A 15750-nucleotide genomic window follows, 5' to 3' on the forward strand; every position below is an offset into this window, starting at 1 on the left:
ACAATAACTGCTTTGCAAATGGAAAGAAAGCTGTATTTAGGGTCAAAGACGAGCAAATATAACAAATGTGATTAGTTATTTTAACCTTTTGACAGTTCTTTATATTTAAAATATACCTTCTTCTTTTTCAACAAAATTGCATTATGGATCTTTTCATGGGCCTTACCTTTGGTGCCGTTCAGGGAACTGTTTTGAATTAGTTTGACTTTTACTTGAAAGAAACAATATTTTCTGTTCAGATAGAACATTTCACTCTTTTCATCTCCAGGACACATTACATATGGTGGACCTCAAGGTTCCATTTAGGTGCTATTCATTTTCTATATACAAACCTGCTTTTGGTGCCATTTAAAATATATATATATATATATATATATATATATATATATATATATATATATATATATATATATATATATTTCTAAAGTTTCTATGCAGATATCAATTCTATCTTTCACTGAATCCCAAAAATGATTACATTTAAAATTTCAATTTTAATTTCCTGAAAGATGTCTATGGCATTGAGACTTCAATGAGAATGGGGCAGATTATGCTGAATACATGGCTAATGATGCTTGTTTTTATATAAAAATAATTGTTAATATGCTTTAAGAAACTGCATCTGTTTTTTAAAAATGCTATGTAAAAAATACTCAAATATTTTCAAAAGTTGTAAAATGATCTTAGAAGTCATGATAAGTCAGAATATTGAAGATTAAAAAATTAAACATAAGTTTTGCTTGTAGTTAAAGCAAAACAATGAAGACAAATAAAAACAAACTGCAATTAAATAGTAACTATAATATTAAATTCTCTGTGGTTCAGTAGCTGCAGCTGCAGCAGTGCAGTTTCTCTGCGTCTGACTGAGGGAGGTTTTTGTACGACTCTTTTTCACTGTGTGGACACACTACTGTAAGCACCCATACAGTAATACTCTCCTGCATCTTCAGGCCGGACTCCACTGATGGTCATCGTAAAGGTGTATCCAGAGTATGTTCCACTGAATCGCTCTGGAGCTCCAGAATCCCTATAACTTGTATAGTAAATTAGCAGTTTAGGAGCTGCTCCAGGTTTCAGCTGGTACCAACTCATAGAATAACCAATCCCACCACTCGCAACACAGCTGAAGGTGACGGACTGTCCTGCTTCAACAGAACTTCTCTCAGGAGTCTGGACCTCTTGGTGGGACACTGAAGGAACGAGAACAAACACAAACTAAGAGAATGAATAAAACCTCCAAAACTGTAGGAGAACACTGTCAGTGTGGAAAGTGCAGGTTACCAGACTCAGCACTTCACCAGACTGTAGAAATAAATAAAGTCTGACCTTGAGGAAAGAAGCCCAGTGTGGTCAGCAGGAGGATCAGAGTGGTCATCATTGTGCTGTGAGGGGCTCTGAAAGGACTGAAGTCTCCAGTGATGAACTCACCGCTCTTAAAGAGTGTGGAGCTGTGAGCATGCAAAACCTCTCTTCTACTGACTGACCTTACTGTCCTTCCTCTGCTCTCACCCAGAGACTCCTTCATATCCACACACATTTAGTCCATTATAGAAACCTACAGATTTTACTGACCTTTAAAATGGATCAAACCTGTTTTCTCAAAAGTGCTGCAGCACATAGATCAACATTAGAACGAGAACTGTTTGACTTTTTCTTTAATTTCATTTTAATGGTCAGTTAATAAGATTAACTCACTGCAGTGGACTTTTGATGGAGGACCCAAACCGAATGTTGGACGTAAGTGCAGAGTCAGACTGTAAGAGCGATTATTTGATCTCCTGAACTGAACGACTGAGGAAATCCTGCTGATCAAGAGAGCAGAAAAAGGTCTGCGTTCTGCAGGAAAGAGATTCAACATCACTACAGTCAGAAATTAATGTAGATAATAAACTGAACAGTAAACTATGAGCTGGAACCATCATCTGTAGTGAGTGTGATCTGTGCTCCTGTAAACTGCTGTAGATGATGGAGATCCTGTAGAAGGTTTGGGTTTCTCTGAGTTAAACAGTGCAGTTTCAGTGCAGGAGGTTTTTGTACAGACACTCAGTGAGTTTCTATCACTGTGGAGGATTTTCGGTGGAGGAACTAAACTCTCTGTTGGACGTGAGTCATTTTTTATTCTCATTATAATGTATTTAAATTTATAAGGACAGTATAGGGATTTAAAATCTATTAGATATAATTTAAATTATTTATTTAATATATTTTATAATTATAAGTATTTTAATTGTACATTTTATAAAAGAACTTTTTCTTAGTGCCGTTTAGTCAGTATATTATGGGTCTGTTGCATTTACTGTCAATGCACAGTTTAAAAAAATTAATGAAATTGTAAATTTACTGTTTCATGATGAAATAATGCTTAACTTTTCAAAACTATTTCTACAGACATATAGACATACACATGTTGAACTCCACATTACATGGAATTTTTGTTATATAAATTAATTCTTTTTTAAATGAAAGCATAATGTAAATAGTATATTGTAGAAAAATATTTAATCATAAAACTAACTTTAGATAAATGTTAAAATGCAAACATTATGCAATTTCTTTATGTTATGCTGTTTATAAATAAAATTAAAAATTTTAAATTTGTTGATTTACTCTTGGATCTGTTTCATAATGGAAATTAAAACAGGAGAAATTAAAGGTGAATTTAAGGCTAAAAGTAATGTGTAGAATGTATAATAATCTGTAAATAATGAATTATGTATTTTTATTCTGTCCCATGAAAAAATCTGAACCTGGAATTCAAATATTTGAAAAATAATTTCAGTCTTTACTGATTGTTCTTTTAAATATTCTGTTTAAAATGATCTTTTGTTGTTTATTATTTAATTTTTAGAGCCTGTAGGTTGTTAGTTCTGATGAGCTGCTGTGCTCAGTTCTGCTTTATGAACATAAAGTCTGTTATAGGAAGTGAAAGAACAACTGACAGAAACAAATACGACTATTTGAGAGAACAGAAACTTCTACAGCTTACTCTCTTTCTGTGTGTCTGTCTGTCTGTCTCTCTCTGGTGTGTCCAGGTGTCACTCGGCCCTCCCTCTCTCTGCTGCCCCCCACCAGTGAGGAGCTCCAGCGGGGGAAGGCTACACTGCTGTGTTTGGTCAGTAAGGGCTTTCCCTCAGACTGGACGCTGAGCTGGAAGGTGGACGGTAGCAGGTGGAGCTCAGGTGTGGTGACCAGCCCCGGCGTGCTGCAGCAGGGAAACGGCCTGTACAGCTGGAGCAGCACGCTGACCCTCACTGAGGACCAGTGGAGGAAGACGAGGACAGTGAGCTGTGAGGTCAGTCACGGCTCCAGCACAGCAGTGATGAAGAGTCTGAACACACAGCAGTGTATCGAGAACTAACACACACACACACACACACACACACACACACACACACTCTCACACACACACACACACACACACACACACACACACTCTCTCTCCATCAGTCTGCAGTGTGTACGAGTGTTTCTGCTGACAGCAGCTCCTACATCATCTTACAGCTCCATCTCAGATCTTCTCCTTCATCCTCAACTTCACTTCCATTTACCGCTTTAATCACGTCTGCAAAATAAAACCTTTTACAAACTTCACTGTTTCAGTTTAATTACTGTATCACAGTCTCCACCTTTTGCTTCTTAATGTATCTATTTCTTTGGTCAGTGTTGAAAGTATTCAGTGTGGTCAAACAAGTTACTCTGTAATAGGAAATCAGCTATGAGAACGGAAACATAATACAATGACAAAGACGAGAACTCAAGGACAAGAGAACTGAAAGACAAGATAACTAGTGGCCATGTTTGAGCTAATTATCTACAAACCCAATCCCTAAAAAATTGGGACAGTAGGTAAAAAGCAAATAAAAGCAGAAATCAGTGATTTATAAATGAACTTTGGCCTATATTTAAATGAAAACAATATGAAGAGAACATATTTTAGTATTTATCTTTTGAACTTCATTAGTTTTAGTTTAGTAAATATTAGTTTTGTAAATATGTGCTCTATCTGAAATTGATTCCTGCAGCACATTCCAAGAACATTTAGGAAAGGCAAATCTAAGACTAGGAGTGCTTTGAAATATTCCAAAACAACAATGTAAACAGGTGATGCAGCCATGATGGGGAATAAGAGGGGCATCCAGGAAAGGCCGAGCCCTTTATGAGTGAGGATGGGTCGAGTCTCACCACTTCACCAGACGATGTTTCTCAAAACTGCAAGGAATTTAGGTATTTCACTCTCTACAGTGCATAATATTCTTAAAGGTTCAGAGAATTAGGAGAGCAGAAAAAGCAATGCCGCAAGTGAATGTCTGTGACCTTCGACCCCTAAGATGGCACTGCGTTAAAAACAGAAAGTTTTGTAATGAATATCACCATGTTGGCTTGGGAATTCTCTGGAAAATACTCGTTAATAAACATGTGCAGGTGCTTGACTGGCCTGCCTCCAGACCCATCTCAGTCTATGACAATGGAGCACCAGATTGTTGAGAAGCTGAAGTGTTACATCATGCAAAAATAGGAAAGAAATGGAGGCCATTATGGCCCCTGATTATGCACATCTTTACTTGGGTTATTTGGAGGAACAGTGTGTTTTCAAAAACTTTTTTAGAAAACATTATTCTGTTCAAAAGGTATATTGATGATTGTCATTTACAGAGGTTTATAGAAGGATTTTGAGCTTTTCGCACTGTATATGAACTGTTTAAGACCTTACGTTAAGTTTAGTCATCAAGTAGACATAGTTACGTTTTTGGACACTTGTATTAAAATCAGTGTTGGAAAATGTGTATTCCTTACATAGAAAGGACAGAGAAAAACAGTCTTCATGCTAAAAGTGCCCATCAAGTTCCACTTAAACACAGCCTGCCTTTTAGTCAGTTTACAAGACTCTGGCTTATTTGTTGTGATACAACTGATTTACAGACTAGAGCCCCGATTCACAGAATTGGCTTGATTCTGGTCTAAAGAAGGTACGGGCCTCACACCATTTAGGACTCCAGAAGGCAGCTCAGAAAAACAAAAACAAATGTTCTTGTATTTTTAAATCTGTGTTCAGTGCTTCTAGTCAGGAGATTAAGAAAGAAGAAATTGAAAAACTACTGAAACAAATAACAGTTAAAATATCAAATATTTACTGTAAGTTTACTGCAGTGTTGAAAGTACAGAAGGTCTTCAGTGCTGCTGAATCATGATCATGACAGCTGTGTGAGTTTGGGGGATTTCCATCACTGCTAACGAGATCATTATCAGTTATCAACCACTGAAGAAGGCATCACTGACTCTGGGATACGTCCACAAACCCTAAAAATTCATGAATTTTCTTACAGATCCTCCTCCTCTCCTTTGTGACCTGAAAACTGATTTGGATGCATTTTTACCAGCTGTCCAAATACTGAAGGTGCTGAGAGAAGCTCCAAACAGCTGCTGAAGTGGCTTCCAGAGGAGAACACACAAGGGATCACCACTCTGGAAGACTTAAGCATGGTAGCTTCACAAGATACAATGAATGACTGAACTCTGCTTCATGGGATTCCATCACCACTTCTATCGCTACCACTGCAATAAAGGAATGTCTCATTTTTCATAAAAACAAAAATAAACAAGAACATCCATGAACATCACCAGAGGAACAAGATGTGGCCCTTCACTCTACACATTCCTCTTCCCAGCGCTCTGAAACATGATTTTGCATCTTCTCAGCATCTTCCTCGCTCAGTTGACAAGACTTCTGAAGTGGTGAGAACAATCAGGGTGGTGCAACTTTTACCAGAATCTTTAGTCTTTTCAGAGATTCAGCTCACAGGAAGAGGGTTCAAATTACTCTCTCACAACAGATCTCAGTGCAATCAACAGGCAGTCAAACCTCTGTGAACTGCTTCGGGAAATTCGTCTTTGTTCTGTGATTTGGGACTTCATGTTATGATTTGCTCCAAGACAGATCCAGTGCAAATCTGGGGACAGACGTGACGACTCCACTGGGAGCAAAACCATTGAGCCCTCTGAAGATTATACATTCATTACTTTAGACATTATTACTGGAAATAAACACCAATATTATGTGCCAAGAATTACTATTACTAATATCATATCAAGTATTACTAATTTTTGCTTATGTAAAAATAAAATAAGAGTAAAAAACCAGTACAGAAAATGGATGTCTCCTGGCTGGCTCGCCAAGTTTGTGTAAAACACTTTTATGACTAACATTGATTGGTAGAGCAGATGTTCAGGTTTAAGGGAGTTATAACTATTTCATAACTATTTCATACATTTATTTTAGATTTTTTGACAACTGAATTTATTTGTTCAGTTTCAGGGGAAGATGTTATTCAGCTATTTTGTTCTGCTAAAAACATTTATTTCTATTTATTTAAGTCTGAAAGTCCTTAAAAAGATTAGGGTCAGCATTTGATATGAAATTAGCTTTATATATAAACTCATCAAATATATTAGAAATTTGTTTTTGAGGGATAAATGATGTGATGAGACTGTAGGTTTCCTTGTCGTTGATTCAACTGAATAAAAATAATGAAGAATGAAAAAGAGAACTGCAATTCAACAATAATAATAGCAATTATGTGATAATTCAATAACAACAACACTTTGTGGTTCAGTAGCTGCAGCTGCAGCAGTGCATTTTCTCTGCGTCTGACTGAGGGAGGTTTTTGTACGACTCTATCACTGTGTGAACACTGGACCACTGTAAGCACCCATACAGTAATATTCTCCTGCATCTTCAGGCCGGACTCCACTGATGGTCATCGTAAAGGTGTATCCAGAGTATGTTCCACTGAATCGCTCTGGAACTCCAGAACCTCTATTACTTGTTTCATAAATCAGCAGTTTAGGAGCTGCTCCAGGTTTCAACTGGTACCAACTCATGGCATAACCGATCCCACTACTAGCAACACAGCTGAAAGTGACGGACTGTCCTGGTTCAACAGAACTTCTCTCAGGAGTCTGGACCTCTTGATGGGACACTGAAGGAACGAGAACAAAAACAAACTAAGAGAATGAATAAAACCTCCAAAACTGTAGGAGAACACTGTCAGTGTGGAAAGTGCAGGTTACCAAACTCAGCACTTCACCAGACTGTAGAAATAAATAAAGTCTGACCTTGAGGAAAGAAGCCCAGTGTGGTCAGCAGGAGGATCAGAGTGGTCATCATTGTGCTGTGAGGGGCTCTGAAAGGACTGAAGTCTCCAGTGATGAACTCACCGCTCTTAAAGAGTGTGGACATCAGCTGCTGACATCAACGTCTACATCATCTTACAGCTCCATCTCAGATCTTCTTCTTCATTCTCAACTTTATTTTCATCCACTGCTATAATCATGTCTGCAAAATAAAACCTTTTACAAACTTCACTGTTTCAGTTTGACCTGGAATTATTTACACAACTGACAAAGGACTGTCCACAAGGGGGCGTTTACCAGGTACACTGACTCAGACTGAGAATTAAATTGACTCTTAAGATATATAATATACACAGGACTACTGTCCACAAGTGGGCATCAAACAAGTACCCCGACCCAAACGCAGAATTAAATTAACTCTTCTGTGATCAAGAATTTATTGTTTCACAAGACAATAAACAACAGGGGGACAAGGAGCAACATAGCCAGAACAAAAATAAAGAGCCAAAGTGATCACAGGTACAATCATCATCAGACAAAATTAAATAAAGGAGGAAGTGTCCGTGTTCAATACCTTGGAGGAAATCCAAAATACATAACACAAAAGTTTGCCACGTTTCAACAGTCATGGGCTTAGCATGGTTAAGTCGTATAGCAGTACATTTAAGTTTTGCATAGTTAAGTAAATCAACAGCCCAAAATGCTTCCAAGTCCAGGTGTGATCCAGTTTTGTAGGATTGTCTTTTTACCAGCAGTAAATCCAGAAAACAGTAGTTTACTCTGTATAACCTGGAATTAAGTTAACTCAAGATATATTATGTACACAGGACTGTCCACAAGGGGGCATCAAACGAGTACCTGACTCAGAGTCAGAAGTAAGTTACCTCTTAAGATACCGTATATAATGTATGCAGAGCCGTCCACAAGGGTGTGTCAACCGGGTACACTGAACCAGACTCAGAATTAAGTTAACTCTTAAAATATTTAAGATGTAAAACCTAATATTCCTGTTTTATGATTTGAAATTAAGATGAAACCTACTCTTGTTACGGGAAGGCATGGAGGTCAACCCAAGTGGAGAGAGGAAAACCTGTGAGAAAGGGTCTTAAATGAATATAATTAGGTGATCAAGGGTGAAGTGAGTGATGCCGAAAGCAGGTCAAACAAAGGGTGAGATAAAGTGAAATAAAAGATAATCACAAAACAAAAGACACTTCCTCTGTATTTATGAGAGGATGATCAGCTTTATGTTTCACCTGTTTGCTCTTTGTGGAACAAACACTTTTTTGTATGGCTTGGAGCCGTTTTTCTTTAAGCCTTTGGCTTTTAAGTAGTTTTGGGGCATTTTATTCTTTTTTTGCTCTCTTTCACATTATCAATTGCAATTTCATGTGAATGTCTTTATCCGGACAGAGGTTGTTTTGACATGAGTAAAGCAGATTATAGCACATTCCTTTAAACCAGTAACTCATTCAACCAGATCAAGCTAGCAACCAGCATAGTTTTAGAGCATGTAGCCAATAATCTGACATGCCAATTTTTTTGCCGTTTTTCTCTTCTTTCTATTGTTTTGGGGCAATTTCTCTTTTTTCTTTTAATTTATTTTTTCCCAGTCCTCTTTTTTTTTCTTCTTCCTTTCCTTTTTGTCTAAATACCCACCTGGGCTAAGTACCGTACGGGTGACTTCTCAACAAAGGTGTGACAAAGGGCTGGTGTTTGCCACGGCCTTAAGAGAGGAGTCCACAGGTGTGCCAGGTTGGGCCTAATCAGTCAGAGGGCTTCTGGAAAGCGGAGTTCCCTGAACTTGTGGCGCCTCACTGCCATCGCCATCTGCTGGCGGCCAGCAGAACGTGCTTGGCCCTTGCAACTCTTGCAGGGCCAGGCGTGATCTCGTAACGACAACCATACAAAATTTTGGGCTACATATTGACCTTTATGGTGGGGAGAGTCTGAGTGAAATTTCTAAACCGATCACATTAAGTATGTCAGTTTTATAGCACATTATACTTTATCTTTAGAAGACACCACTAGTGATAAAAGTTAACAGCAGGTTACCAGCAACTTTATGTGGCCTCTGCTGTTCACAGTTACAATGATACAGCCAGAATAAATGTGATATAGAAGAATTAACAGCTATGTTTGGGAAAAGATGAGCTACTGGAATTGAATTCTGACTAAACAGATTAGAGGAATTTGGGGGTGAAGGGGATGAACGCTTGTTTCCACAATCCAGCAGGTTGTCCCCAGAGGTGTGTTTGCTTCGCAAGATCATGTCTAGCCCTGCAAGGCAAGATGAAGCCTAGAAAATAGGCCTATGACAATTTCACTCATGCACATGATGATACACAATTTCACTCATGCACATGATACACAGGGCAGCCAGATGAAGCTCTGGTCGTGGCAAGAAGTCCTCAGATAATTGACAGTATCTATGGACCAGGACTTAAGGATGTTCTTAAGGGGTGCCACTATAGAAAAATGAATGTGGTTGATGTGGCCCAACAGAAAACAAATTTATGAGGGAGACATTTGAGCTTAGCCTGCAGTAGACAGGCCTAAAAAGATGGTGTCCAGAAGGATGGTGTCAGGTGTTTAGAGGGAGATGCAGCATCCAAAGTGGTGGAACATCCAGGGTCAGGGAGGGACAAAGTGCGACAGGACGTTGGAGGTGAAGAGGAGCATTTCATGGTAATGATGCAAATGATGTGTTCAAGGGTAGAGATAAAAGATTAGTTTGCAAGCATAGATGACAGTCCGATAAAGAAACAAAGCACTTTGCTTACAGAAAAAAATGTTTGAACATAGTGTTTATGGAAAATGATGAAGAAATCCAGTGAAGTAGAGTGGCCAATCACCTGCTGGACTAGGGGCTAATTAGAGGACTGAGAAAGAAGGGGCAATGAAGGCATAAAGAGGCAGAGTGAGTTGACTCGAAGTGCTAATTGCCTCATGAGAATTCAACCACAAACAGACAACAAGAGAGCAAACTCTGGAACCAAAAGAACCCTGAACTTATAAGGCATGGGTACTCCAGTGAGAGTGATCTAGCAGCTCCAGTCAGGCAGGGAGTGATGCAACCAGCTGAAGCAAAAGAAGTGTAGTGTACAGAGGAGAGATTCAAGTCTGTTTTGGATGGTCAGTGTGCAGGCCAGAAGGGAAAGGAAGAGGCAGAAAGAATTTAGCATTGGCAAGAGGAATGACTGGAGGACAAGAGTGGTAGTGTATGGGGGAAAGGGGTGATGGTGATGGAGCCAACATTAGAGTGGATAGTCCACATCTTGGGGGATCTGCAGGTACAAGCCAGAAGGGACTGAAAGATACATGAAGAGTTGGGTATTGGCAGATGGAACAACCAGGAGGCAGTGGAGAGGGTGAAGACGGGTGAAGAAGTTTATAGTGAGAGAATCTGACTTGGTAGGCAGCTGAGGACAGGGGTTGGAATAGGGTTGAAAGGTGATACGAAGATGGACTGGGATTAAGACAGACAAGTAGAATGAAGGGAAGTTGAAGACAAAGAAGGAGAAAGTCAGAAGAGACAAAAAGAGGGACATGAGAAAAAAATGACACTGTGGTCCAGTGTCACTCTTGTCCACAATAAAATACAATACGAATCTGTATCTGCATTCAAATTAGTAAATTACCACAACTGCAATTTTACTGAATGCCTTTATCCTGACATGGGTTGTTTTGACGACAGTTAAGCTGAATATATTCTTTTTAACCAGTAACTTATTCAACCAGATCAAGCTAGCAACTTGCATAAGATTAGAGCTTGTAGCCGATAATCTGACATGACAATTCACTGGACAAATAGAAGTGTGAGGGCATGGAAGACTGCATTTCCCACTTAATCAAAGTGATGAACTGGTAGAAAAGGGTAAAGACGTGAGAATCTGGAGATGGATCTACTTGAAGCAGCACCAGTCAGAGTAGCAGAGCAGTGAGAACAACCCACAGTGTGGATGTCAGGGAGACTGATTCAGCAGAAGGTGCAGGCAGATGGTTGAGACGAGTGATGATGTCGAGTTCTACAGCGAGAGGAGAACGAAGAAGAGCTGAGTGGAACGTAACATGGGCAGTACTGGTACCTCGTAGCTGGAGCAAAAACTTTGTCATAGGAAACTAAAGACTGAGGTGGATATTTTTAGAATGTTAGACAGGAAATGTAAGGTGCTTCAGGCACAGTTCTCTTGTCAACTCAATTTTGTTTCAGGGGATTTGATGGAACAACCCTGAACATAAATAAAAGAGTTTCCATTTGAATAAAGTTTCGGTAAATAAAAGTGAAACTGATTTCAGATGGACAATTACTGAACATTTCTCAAAGTTATTTACAAGAAATTTAATGGTAGTTTTAAGATACAGAAGCTCCACAGTGCTGCTCTAACCTTCATCAGCCGTTCTGCTCATGCAAATCTGAGTTTCACATCACAAACACACCCAAACCCCCTGAGACTGAGACAGCTGTGTGAGTTTGGGGGGATTTCCATCACTGCAAATGAGATGATCATCAGGTTATTGACCACTGAAGAGGGCATCATTACGGATCCTGGAGTGACATCCCACACATTCTTCAGACACAATATCATTGTTGTAGCTTTACAATTAAACCATGGAAATAGACATCTGGGTTCTACCACAGTAATATTGTAAGATTTGGTTTTCTCTGCACACTTCCTAGTTCTGGAGGTGTGCAGATAAAGCAGAATGAGTAATGCCAGTGTTCTTTATGCAAACCTGATGATGCATTTTGTTTTGTGGATGTCAGAGCAGAAGCACACTGTGATAAACAGAGTTTAATGGCTGTGTAGAACTGATCCAGCAGCTCTTGATGCAGGGTGAATGTCTTCAGCTGCCGGAAACCCAGCAGAGCTCATCCACTGCTGAGCTTTCTTTGTGATGGAGTGGATGTTTCACATCAAGTCCCTGGTGCCTGTTGTTTCCTGGAATTTGAAGAACTCTACTGCCCTCACAGTCTTATTGAGGATGGTGGGGGCTGTCAGGGATGATGGGCTTCACCTGAAGTCCACAGTCCTCTCCTCTGTTGTGAGCATTCTCAGCTCAAAGTTGTTGTAACTGCTCCAGAGGACCAAACAAACAACTCATCTGTAAGCAGACTCATCACTATCTCTGATGAGTTCAATGACTGCTGTCATTAGTACACTGTGAAGAGCAGTGGGGAGAGTAGACATCCTTGAGGAGCCAATATTGATTGTTTGAGTGATTGATAAGAATTTTCCCAGCCTCACCTGCTGCTTTCCACCTGTGAGGAAGCTGCTGCTCCACTAGCAGGTGGAGGCAGGTTCAAAGAGTTCAACACCTCAGCCAGCCAAGGACATATACAATAACCCTGTTATTAGACTCTAGCTCAGTGTTAAGTACTAATTTGCTTGAGTTGCTCTCAAACTCTTTGAACCTGCCTCCACCTGTTAGGGGAGCAGCTGTGTAAATCAGCAGGTGAGGCTAGGAAAATTCTTATCAGTTACTCAAACAATCAATATTGGCTCCCCAAGGATGTCTACTCTCCCCACTGCTCTTTGCACAGTGCACTAATGACGGCAGTCATTGGTCTCATCAGAGACAGTGAGGAGTCTGCTTACAGAGGAGTTGTTGGTTGGTCCGCTGACGCAGTTACAAGAACTTTGAGCTGAAAATGCTTAAAACAGAGGAGAGGACTGTGGACTTCAGGTGAGGCCCAGCATCCCTTATAGCCCCCACCATCCTCAACAAGACTGTGAGGGCAGTAGAGTTCTTCAACAGGCACCAGGTACTTGTTGTGAAACATGCACTCCATCACAAAGAAAGCTCAGCAGGGTTTCCAGCAGCTGAAGACATCCACCCTGCCTCAAGAGCTGCTGAATCAGTTCTACACAGCCATTATAGTCTGTTTATCACAGTGTCCTTCTGCTCTGACATCCGCAAACCAAAATGCATCTGTTACGGGATGGCGGGGAGGCGGACCCAAGAGCAGAAATGAAAACCAGTGAGAAAGAGTGTTAAATATATTTATTGGGGCAATGGAGTGTGAGTTTGGGACGTTGCGGTGACCTAGAGCCTGGCTCAAACCGCCAATGTACTGATCGGTGGTCCGTGGAGTTACCGCTGCACCACTGGGAAGCACAGGTGGCAACGGGTAAAACACCTTAAGGAAGGGGAAAAGAAGAGGCGGGAAAACGGCAAACAAAAGAAACGCTGAAACAAAGGCGGAACTAGAAAGGTGAAATAAAAGATAATGGGAAAACAAAATACACTTCCACTTTAAGTATGAAGGGAAGGTAGCTATGTTTCACTTGTTTGCTCTTGAAGGAGCAAACACCTTTTTCTATTGCTTGGAGCAGTTTGTAGCTCAAGCCTCTTTTTGTGTTTTCAGTAGTTTTGGGGCAGTTTATTCTTTTTAGCCCTCTTTTTCTTCTTTCTGTAGTTTTGGGGCAATTTCTTTTTTTTTTTAGCCCTCTTTTCTTTTCTTTTCTTTTCTTTTCTTTTCTTTTTGTTCAAATACCCACCTGGGCTGCGTACCGTACCGGTCACCTCTCTACAAAGGTGTGACAAAGCGCTAATGTTTGCCACAGCCTTAAGCAGAGGAGTCCGTAGGTGTGTCGGGTTGGACCTAATCAGCCCAAGGGCTTCTGGGAATTGGATTTCCCTGAACATACGGCTCCTTGCCGTCATCGCCCTCTGCTGGCAGGTGGCGACGTAGGCTGGGCACTTTGCTGCTGTCTCCCTCTGCTGGCAGCTGACAGTGCAAGCTGGACCCTGGACCATCATCAGGTTTGCATAAAGAACACTGGCATTACTCATTCTACTTTATCTGCACACCTCCAGAACTAGGAAGTATGCAGAGAAAACCAAATGTTACAGTATTACTGTGGTAGAACCCTGGTGTCTATTTCCATGGTTTGATTGTAAAGCTACAGCAATGATATTGTATCTGAAGAATGTGTGGGATGTCACTCCAGGATCAATAATGATTCCTTCTTCAGTGATTGATAACCTGATGATAATCTCATTTGCAGTGATGGAAATCCCCTCAAACTCACACAGCTGTCTCAGTCTCAGGGGGTTTGGGTGTGTTTGTGATGTGAAACTCAGATTTGCATGAGCAGAACGGCTGATGAAGGTCAGAGTAGCGCTGTGGAGCTTCTGCAACTTCAATCTTACAGTAAGTTTCTTGTAAATGACTAAGAAATTTTCAGTAATTGTTCATCTGAAACCAGTTTGACTTTTATTTACTGAAACTTTATTCAAAAGCAAACAGTAATCTCTCTTATCTATGTTTATGGTTGTTCCATCAAATTCCCTGGAACAAAATCGAGTTATAAAAGAAGTAAAGTTTGGGAAGAGTACTTTGCCTGAAGCTCCTCCTACTTCTGTCTAACATAACAAAAATATCCACCTGAGTTTCTAGCTTCCTATGACAAAGATTTTGCTCCAGCTATGAGGCACCAGTACTGCCCATGTAATGTTCCACTCAGCTCTTCTTCATTCTCCTCTCACTATAGAAATCGACATCACTCCTGAATTCTCCTCAACAATCTGCCTGCACCTTCTGCTGAATCAGTCCACCTGACATCCACACTGAGGCTCCTTCTCACTCCTCTGCTACTCTGACTGGTGCTGTTGTAATCAGATTCATCCCCAGACTCTCATGTCTTTACCCTTTTCTACCAGTGCATCAGTGTATCATTCTGGCATTTTCCTTTCTTATTCTCAGCCTCCCTTCATCCTACCTCTCTATCTTAATTAAAATCCCTCTAACTTTCATCCTATCACTCCATTCCAGCTGCCTGCCCAGTCAGATCCTTTCACTCAAAGTCATTCCTCTTGCCAACGCCCAGTTCTTTCTACCTCTTCCTGACCCTTCAGGCCTGCATACACAGACCATCCAATACACAGACTTGAATCTCTCATCTGTGTGCTAACCTTCTTCTGCTGCTGCTTGTTCCATCATTGGAGCTGCTAGATCACTCTCTCACTGGAGTACCCAAGCCTTATATGTGCAGGGTTCTTTTGGTTCCAGAGCTTGCTCTTTTGTTTTATGTTCGTTGTAACATTCTCATGAGGCATTTAGCGCTTTGTGTCAACTCACTCCACATGTTTATGTCTTTATCGCCCCTTTTTTCTCAGTCCTCTAATTAGCCCCTAGTCCAGCAGGTGACTGGCCCCTCTACTTCACTGGATTTCTTCACTGTTCTCCTAAACACTGACTATGTTCAAACATTTTTTCTGCAGGCTAAGTGTCGTTTCATTGTCTGACTGTCTTCCACCCCTGTGCACTAAACCTGTATCTCTACCCTTGACAACAGCATTTGCATCATTAGCATGAACTGCTCCTCTTCACCTCCAAACTCCTGTCGCACTTTGTCCCTCCGTTCCCCTGCATGGTCTACCACTTTGGATGCTACGTCTCCCTCTGAAAACCTGATGCCATCCTTCTGGACACCACATCTTTTCAGGCCTCTCTACTGCAGGCTAAGCTCAAAAGTCTCCCCCATAAACTTCTCTGTTGGGCCACATCAACCACATTTATTTTACAGCAGTGACACCCCTTAAGAACATCCTTAAGTTTTGGTCCATAGATACTGAAAATTATCTAAGGACTTCTTGCCAAGACCAGATCCT

At 40.5% G+C, this 15750-nt stretch overlaps 3 gene segments (V, D, J or C); 1 reads left to right on the forward strand and 2 right to left on the reverse strand.

The window, feature by feature from the left end:
- Positions 1-795: 795 nt before the first annotated feature.
- On the reverse strand, positions 796-1580 carry LOC118804992. The segment is given in 2 exon segments: positions 796-1190; positions 1327-1580. Coding segments are annotated over 2 exon segments (510 nt in total).
- A 148-nt stretch (positions 1581-1728) lies between these two features.
- On the forward strand, positions 1729-3373 carry LOC118804832. The segment is given in 2 exon segments: positions 1729-1756; positions 3033-3373. Coding segments are annotated over 2 exon segments (354 nt in total).
- A 3302-nt stretch (positions 3374-6675) lies between these two features.
- On the reverse strand, positions 6676-7228 carry LOC118804833. The segment is given in 2 exon segments: positions 6676-6977; positions 7114-7228. Coding segments are annotated over 2 exon segments (354 nt in total).
- Positions 7229-15750: the final 8522 nt, after the last annotated feature.

The sequence above is a fragment of the Colossoma macropomum genome, unplaced genomic scaffold (assembly GCF_904425465.1).
Source record: "Colossoma macropomum unplaced genomic scaffold, Colossoma_macropomum, whole genome shotgun sequence".
Taxonomy (NCBI): domain Eukaryota; kingdom Metazoa; phylum Chordata; class Actinopteri; order Characiformes; family Serrasalmidae; genus Colossoma; species Colossoma macropomum.